This window comes from Chinchilla lanigera, unplaced genomic scaffold, assembly GCF_000276665.1.
Source record: "Chinchilla lanigera isolate Chin_1 unplaced genomic scaffold, ChiLan1.0 scaffold00007, whole genome shotgun sequence".
NCBI lineage: Eukaryota > Metazoa > Chordata > Mammalia > Rodentia > Chinchillidae > Chinchilla > Chinchilla lanigera.
This window is the reverse complement of record NW_004955408.1, coordinates 4,540,614-4,548,794: the sequence shown is the minus strand read 5'-3', so window position 1 is coordinate 4,548,794 and position 8,181 is coordinate 4,540,614. Positions and strand designations below refer to the sequence as shown.

Here is an 8,181-nt window from a genome sequence, read left to right as displayed (position 1 = left end):
TCCCTGTCCCTGTCCCTCTCTCTCGCTCACTTGCTCTCTGTTAGATTTTGGTGCTCAGGTTATACTAGCTTCTTGGTGGAATTTGGAATGTCTATGCTCTGGGAATTATCCAGTCCTTTGGTATACAAAGGAAATCTATATAACTAGTGAGATTCCCTTTTGGATTAGCATTGCTTTAAAATTTTAAAAATACTCCCTCTTTAATTCAACATTGGTACTTTAAAGTTTCCTCTTAAATGATCTGTTTCATTAAAATTTTCACATTTATTACCCACAATTGAATATAGTAGTCTCACATTTCTAATACACTTGATGCTTTCTCTGTTTCATTTATTAAACGTACCATAATTTAACAAATTTATTGGTGTTTATAAACAGCCCGCTTCTAGATTTATTTATCAGTTATTCTTTCTTGGCTTTCTAGCTGATTCATCCATTTCCGCTTCTATGTATTGATTCCTTTGCTTTCTTCAGGTTTAGGGTGGGGTTTCCAGGCAGGCTTGTACAGAGGTGATCTAACGAGAGCCCAAGCTCACTGACGCCCAAGTCCTGGCCACGCCTGTTCCAGAGCTCTGGCCGTTCTCCTCCTTCAGTAGTCACCCAACAGCCAGTGCTTCTGGGCCCCAAGCACCATCTCGGTGCTCTTAATTATAACTTCCCAGCCACAATTCCACCTACTCAACTTGAACCCCATCCCTCTCTCTCCCCAGGTGAGCAGTAGGGCCATTTCTTTCTCTCCTCTGTGAACCAAGGAGGTGGAGAAGGGAGAGGCACGTCTGTCCCACGCAGGCCTCAGGCAGGCTTGTGCTCAGCGCCATCTGCCCCTCCATCCCGATGACATGTAACAAAGGGGAGCTGGGAAGACAGCCGACAGCCCTGTTCTCAGATCTCTGTGCTACTGGGAACAGGGCTCTCTGAGCTCAAGTTATTGACACAGCTATGGGCCATTTGACGCTGAGATCATGGCCTTTGCCAGTTATCCATTTGGATTTCACCTTTGTCACCCAACTTTGCCCCCCAACTTTGCCCCCAAGGTTGGCCAAGGAAAGGCTTGAAACTCAAGCTGAGTCGATCATAGGAGTTGCAGTTCATTTCTCACTATGGGGCGATGGAGTTTCTGTTGCCCTCTGCCAATCCAAGCATGGATCGCTGGGATTCTACTACCTCAATATGCATTGTGTTCTCCTATAGAAGCATAACTTTGCTGTATGCTCTGATCCCAAGAAAGATGCTCTTTCCTAAAGTACTGGGATGGGGCTAGGGATATAGCTTAGGGGCACAGGTGCCTGCCTGGCAAGCACAAGGTCCTGAGTCCAATTCCTGGTACCCCCCCCCAAAAAAAATTCTGTTACTAAAGTACTGGGATGCTTTTTATATTGAACAACAGAAGCTTCCAGATACTCCTAGGGAAATATAGTTGTCTACATTAGGGAGAATCCTTCTCCATCTCCAAAACATATGTGATGCACTCATTTGTTTAGTTTAATACTCAGGTATCTTTACATAAACTCCCACAAATCCCTTTTGGAAATACGTAGAGTAGAATGTATGGATAACTATAAACGCTCACTGCTACTGAAAATGCTGTTGATTTTATTTCCTGGGCCCAGAGCGAAGAGCAGGGAGAAGGGTCTTCCAGGCAGTCTTCACCCGGTGTCTGCCCACAGCCCGCCTGTGAGAGAAGCACCGGGGCACCTTGGGAGGTCCTAGCGCCCCACCTCTCCCTGCTGATCTGGCCAGTGGGCCGCGCCACACCCTCAGCCCCATGCTTAACTGCTGCAGCCCTGGGCCAAGTCCCTCCCCAGCCAAAGAGGGCACACCTGGCCTTTCGCCTGGGTTCCAGGACTTGGGAAGTGAGGAAATAAAGATGGCCCACTGAAAAATCAGTGAGCTTCCCAGAGCAGTGATGTAATTAGTCACCCTGCCTGTCAGTGCCCATAAGTGCTTTGCGAAGCATTTCCTACAAGAAATTAAGTCCCCGCCCAATGGCTTTCCGATAACAGAAATAATATATCTGAGTTTTATTCATTCAGAAATAAATTCCAGGGACTGTTGCTCTTTACATGTAGCAGCTGAATGGCATTAAATATTTAGATGTCTTTGTGATCATACTTAGAATAACGATGAAAGCCATGAATTACAGGGTACAATGCCTGACGTGTTTACTGCCTGCAATCCATTTCACAGCCCTTTCTCTCAGACCTTGGGCTGCCAAAGAGGATCATTGTGAGCCGGCAAAGAGAGAAGTCCTGAGTCACCTCCTGGGCTCAGTCTCTGGAACAGCATCAGGGTCGGGCCACGAGCACAAGGCAGACGCGGGCCGTCTCTAACCTGTGCTGCTTCTCACCCACAGTGCCCCCGGTCATCCGCGTCTATCCGGAAACTCAGGCCCAGGAGCCCGGGGTGGCGGCCAGCCTGAGATGCCACGCGGAGGGCATTCCCACGCCCAGAATCACTTGGCTGAAAAACGGCATGGATGTCTCAGCCCAGATGTCCAAACAGCTGTCCCTTTTGGGTAAGAACTCCCCACGTGTCTATGGGCTATTCCCATCCAGCCCAAGCTGACCCTCATGGGTGGAAACAGAGACAGGCTTCTTTTCTGTGTCCAACGTGTTAGGAGGCAACGGATGTGTCCCTCAGATTTCCCCAATACCTAGGCTTCCGTCGTTCTTGGGGATATCCTAGGAGCCGTAGTGAGAAACTGTCAATCAGTTTCCAGGTCACCCTTGGGTCACTTCAGCTGTGCCCTTCTTTCTTGGGCACATTATCAAGGACACTGGCTGCCCCTGCCCCTGCCCCTGCCCCTGCCCCTGCCCCTACCCTGCTCTGCCCTGCCTGCCCTGCCCAGGGCTATGACTGGCCACCCCAGCACTGTCCTTTCTGCAGCCAACGGCAGCGAGCTCCACATCGGCAGCGTTCGGTATGAAGACACAGGCGCATACACCTGCATTGCCAAGAACGAAGTAGGTGTGGACGAAGACATCTCCTCACTCTTCATTGAGGACTCAGCCAGGAAGACCCGTGAGTTCACCGCTGCCTTGAAGCTCCTGGCCGAGCTGGTTGGGGGTGTCAGGTGGCAAAAGGGCACAGAATGGGTGGGGCCACAGCCTCCAACCATGAGCCCCTGAAGACTGTAGTAAACTCACAGTCTCTGTGCATAAAACCCCTGGTCAGCTCTGGAGACACACAGAAGTCTCCGGATGGCAAACAGCACCCACAACCACAAGGGGGCTCCAGTGTCCCCGCCCCGCTTCTGCCTCCTATTGCTGTGTGACCAGAACCTCCGCCTCTTGGTCGCAAAAGTTCTCATACCATCCACCCACAAGGTGCTGTATCCATAGTGAGCCACAGACTAGCTCGTGCATGGGGTATCCACCTTCATCTGCAGTTTGGTCTGAATATATTACATTGAAAATTCCAGAAATAGAAAATTTCATAAGTCTTAATAATTTCATGGCAGTATATGGTTATAATTGTCATGTTTTACTATTAGTTGCAGTTAAACTCTTACTGTGCCTAATTTATAGACTATTGTAGGCACATACATATTGGAGAAAAATAGACTATCTAGGGTTCAGTACTGTCCAGTTTCTGGCATCCTCAGAACGTGACCCCCACAGATAATGAGGGAGTATTGGACACGTGCACCATTGGGAGCATGGGGGCCCTTATTCCAGGGATTGTCAACCAAATGGTGTGCGAGGCATGCTATCCCTTTAGTCACTGTCCCCCTCACCCTACGCCATAGGCCTGCAGTAAGAATTCATGGACATGGATGCTGATCCCAGTCTCTTGCCCTCGCTCAGAGACTCCAAGCTAAGCCTTTGTAATCAAAGAAGATAAGCAGAAGGATTTCACATGTTCTTCCTAGGAGAACCCTAGAAGAAATCAGTTCCCCTGGCAATAACTCAGGAAATCTGGGAGAAACGATTTTTACTCCTTAGCATTCACAAAATACGGGAATCTCATTAGCTGCTGTGATCCTGGGGCCTAATTTCAAAGGTTCATGTGGGAATCAAAAGGGCCCCAAGACCCGGAAGCATGCCCTCACGTCCACAGCTGCTGGGCCGATACTCTAGCTAGGGCTAACGAATGGTGCAAACTCTGTAAGCGACAGGCCGAGTACCAGTGTGTTCCTCCGCGGAATGAATCACGACAGTCAAGGTTTGACCTCGCTTTCTTTTTTCCTTCTGGCAATCATGTCCCTGCTCTCCTCCCTGCTGTGCAGTGGCGAACATTCTTTGGAGAGAGGAAGGTACCGCACCTGACTGTTCTGTGTCGCGCCTGTGACCGTGTGTATCTGTGGTTCCGTGAGGGTCCACGTCTCTGTGAGCTGCTGTCAGCTTTGGGACACTGAGCAGTGCACCAGTAGGGCCCATGGGCCAAATCCAATGGGTGAGGGGAGGTCAGCGTCACACTCAAACGGTATACACACCGAAGCAAATTAAAAACTAGTTAGTATATTTGAAAATGGAAAGTTTCCATCGAAAGCTGCTCATAACCTTGGCTGAAACAGACCACTTGGCAAAACCTTGCGATCAGATCTGGGCCTTCTGCTTTCCCAGCAGCTGATATTCATGCTGAGTTTCATGCTTTGTTATCTTATATTGTTTTTAAAAGACCAAAGGGCTTGGGATGTAGTTTAGTGGTACAGCACTTGTCTAGAATGCATGGGGTCCTGAATTCAAACCCTACCACTCCTAAAAATAAATGAATACAACTGAATTTAAAAGATATCCCCCACCCCACAAAAAAGGTGTATATCCGTCCTGGTATCGACAGTAGCTATGCCTTAATGATGCTTTAATTGAGAAAATGCTACAGAAAAGAAAAGCAATGACTTCTGTAAATATGTATTTTTCAATGTATAGATTTTCAAACATATATCTTATTTATGAAACAAATCTTTAGCTATTGGATTGAGCCATATGTAAATGCCATTTTTGTTTATCAAAAATGGTCTGATATTGACAATTTCATGTGGTTCAAGAACAGCTCGAAGACACGGGAGCTGGGACCAAGTCCTGGGTCGCTGCTTGTGTGTGCGCATGCGCAAGTCCCCGTCCTCATCCCGCGACCTCGGAACCAGATCTGAGTCCAAATGGCCTTGGGTGACTTGTCCTCCAGCTGGGTGGGCAGAAGCGGAGTGAGAGGCAGGGATGCACCCCATCCTGAGAGGGGAAGCACGATAGCTCCCTCTGGAAGACCCAACGTGTTTCCTCTCGTTCCTCCAAAAGAACTTCACAGTGTTCCCCACCGTCTAGCGTGTTCTGCAGACACAGCCTCAAGACCGTTTCCTGAATGTCAAGCACCAAAGTTGTAGGCTGCAGGAAAACAGAGGCAGAAGCCGGAGCATGAGGAATTGCTGTCACAGCAGCCGTACAACCTGCACCTTGTTTCTCCCAGCCCTCTGAGCCTCACAGCTAGGCACAGTGCCCACTGCTCGCGCACCATGTGCTCGGGGCGGTGTCCTGCTAAGTCAGTTGCTGCAGAGGACCTCAGGTTTCAAAAGGAAAGAGGTAGAAAGGATGCAGGAGGCCCTGGGAGGTGTGAAATGAGCTGTAGAAACCCAAACGCCCATGTCAGACCCACAGCTACCTCAGGGCACAGGGTTAGCTCTAAAAACAGTGCCACAGCGGGCAACTTCCGTCAGGCCCGGGTGTCTGGATGCATGTGCTCTCTCCCCTGCTAGGGCTCCAGAAGCGGAGATAGGGAATTCAGAAGCCGAAAGGACGGGCCACAGGCCTCATGGCACACTCACCTCTCAGTACGAGAAGGGAGATGGTGAAAGCAGACAAAAGCAAAACCAAAGCCAAAGGCTCCTTCAGACCCCTTTAGCAGAAGCTAAATTCATCAGACGCTTCTGGGGGCTGGGTCGTGAGCCTGGGTCACCTGAGAAGTCAGTTATGCGTGGAAGTGCATCTGTGGAGCCTCATATTCCAGTGCCGTGCGCAGGCACTGGGCTCCACTGGAAATGTAGCTACTGCTGCAAACCCTCCTGCACTCAAGAGTTCCATCTTAAATTGGTTCTTATCGCTACAGATTTTCCCACAAGCCCAGGGAGGCTGTTCCTTGGGTCTGTGGTGTGGCAGGGACCGGAGCTCCAGCCCCTGGGTGTTAGTGGAAACCATTTGCTGAGTGGGTCAGAGCACAGGTGCGCTGGAATTCTGGCTCGAGAGGTGGAGAGGCCATGGGGCGGAGACAAGGCATCTGTGCACTGCCAGCCTCATGTGGCTCCTGAGGGACACCCAGGACTGCCCATCAGGAGCTGGGCGAGGCACTCCTTGGCTGAAGCAGCTGCTGCAGGGCTGGGTCCAGCTACACAGTGTGGCAGGAGCCATCCCACCCAGAGTCCCTCACAGCACAGGTGGTCATAGCAGTTAAGGTCACCTTACTGCCAGGGACCCCCAGCCACACCAAGGGCCCCGCCATGCACACTGGAACCAGCCAGTCACCAAGGGCCTAAGTGGTCTCAGCCTCAAGACCACTGCCTGCAGTCTTTGGAAGGAAGCGAGATGGTGGCTTCCTATTTTCCAGTTTTATTGCTTTCTAACTCACTGGAAACTTACCTAGACAGTCCATGAAGCCACCACACCAGCTTTCTCAGCATGCTAGAAAAGAATTCTTACATATTTTTCTTAGAATTTCTATAAATCCTGATTTTCCACCAATTAAAGAAATGGAACGAGAGGAGGAGAAAGGAGGAAGAGAAGTGGGGCAGGAAAGAGAGAAAGAGGGGTGGGGGGACTCGATCCTACATCTCTCTGTGCCGTGTCTGCCCTATGGAGAGACCGTGATGGGCTGAGGTAGAGGCAGCACGCAGGGTCTGACCCCAGCTCTGGCACAGAGGCCAGGAGCCCCAGCCAAGCCCTTCCCGTCCTTGGTCCTCTTTCTCTTTACCTTGAAAGTAATCAGTGGATCTATCAGCCCCCCGGGGGCCCTTCTCCAAGGCCCAAGGATGTTCTCCGCAGACATCCACAGCCCTACACCAGGGCAGACGGGTAGGCAAAGCCGAGTGTGTGCCGCCCTGCAACTCAGGCAGCCCCAGAGCGGGGCAGCACTGGGACGCGCTGTCTGGCAGGAGCGGGAGACAGGCCAGGACCGAGTGTGGACTGAGGAGTACCATCCAACACCTCCTCGGGCCCCCACTGCAAGGAGCAACACTCTCTATAAAGGCTTAAAAAACAAAAGCCTTTACTTTTTGGCACCATCTGAACCAGTCTGCTTTGACTAATCTGCACCAACCACCCGAGGGATGTTTTCCGTTTCAGAAGGAAAGATCAAATGAACGTCAAAGGCAAGGCCGTGGTTATTCGTAAACTTACGCCGGCGGCCAATCCTAGATGGGGCAGCTGTGTGTGTTTAGGGCAGCTTAGGTACCGCAGAGCTGGGCTTCGTGGTTCTCAGCCTTAGGAGCCCTTTCTCCCCACACTCCGTCACCATCAAGCAGGGTGTCTCCAGCTGGCTGCTCACCCCAGCCCACTGTTGCCAGGAATTGCATTTTGTGCCTGCGCCTGCTGCACCCAAACTGCCTGCGTCTTGTGTGCTCCGTGTTGCATGTGACCTGCCTGGAGGCCGGCTCTTACAGAGGCCCGACCATGCTGTGTTTGCCCCCCGCCCAGGCCTCAGTGTGGGAAACATGTTCTACGTCTTCTCCGACGATGGCATTGTCGTCGTCCATCCTGTGGACTGCGAGATCCAGAGGCACCTCAAACCCACAGAGAAGATTTTCATGAGCTACGTGAGTCTTCTAGGGCCGGGGTAGCTTCTACATCACAGGCAGAAAAATCCAAAAAGTCATCCCTATGTGTGCCCTGTGCATCTTAATTTCCACTAGCTGTGCGTGCTGCGGTTCCCAGTTGTTCTGAGGCTGAGGGAAGAGGAGGCTGAGCGTTCTACCTCTCCTTTCTCCAGCCAGCAGCCTCTGCTGTGCACCAAGCCCAGGTGAGGCCCAGAGACACACGTAGGTTTCCGGCCTCCCGAAGCTGAGAGCCACAGGATGGAGAGATGTGAACAGACAGCTGCCAGGCAGGCATTCGCTCAGTGGCTCCCAGGGGACTAGGGAGAGAGCATGAGCTCACACAAATGAGACTCAGGCCAAGTAGAAAGTGACAAGGGAGGGAACAGAGGCAGAAGAAAGGATTGCTAGAGGTAAATCCAGAAAAAGTCCTTCCTTGCTCA

General features: G+C 51.1%; 1 protein-coding gene across 2 annotated transcripts in view; it reads left to right on the top strand.

Annotated features, from left to right (window-relative positions):
* Positions 1–8,181, top strand: part of Fstl4 (follistatin-like 4) — a 376,776-nt gene that overhangs the window by 349,903 nt on the left and 18,692 nt on the right. The window contains exons 8-11 of one of the 2 annotated variants that reach the window (XM_005376123.2): positions 2,354–2,515; positions 2,887–3,021; positions 4,229–4,255; positions 7,623–7,741. In XM_005376123.2, coding sequence (XP_005376180.1) covers positions 2,354–2,515; positions 2,887–3,021; positions 4,229–4,255; positions 7,623–7,741 — 443 coding nt within the window. The remainder of the gene's footprint in view (positions 1–2,353; positions 2,516–2,886; positions 3,022–4,228; positions 4,256–7,622; positions 7,742–8,181) is intronic. The other variant, XM_013508431.1, reaches the window with a different exon arrangement.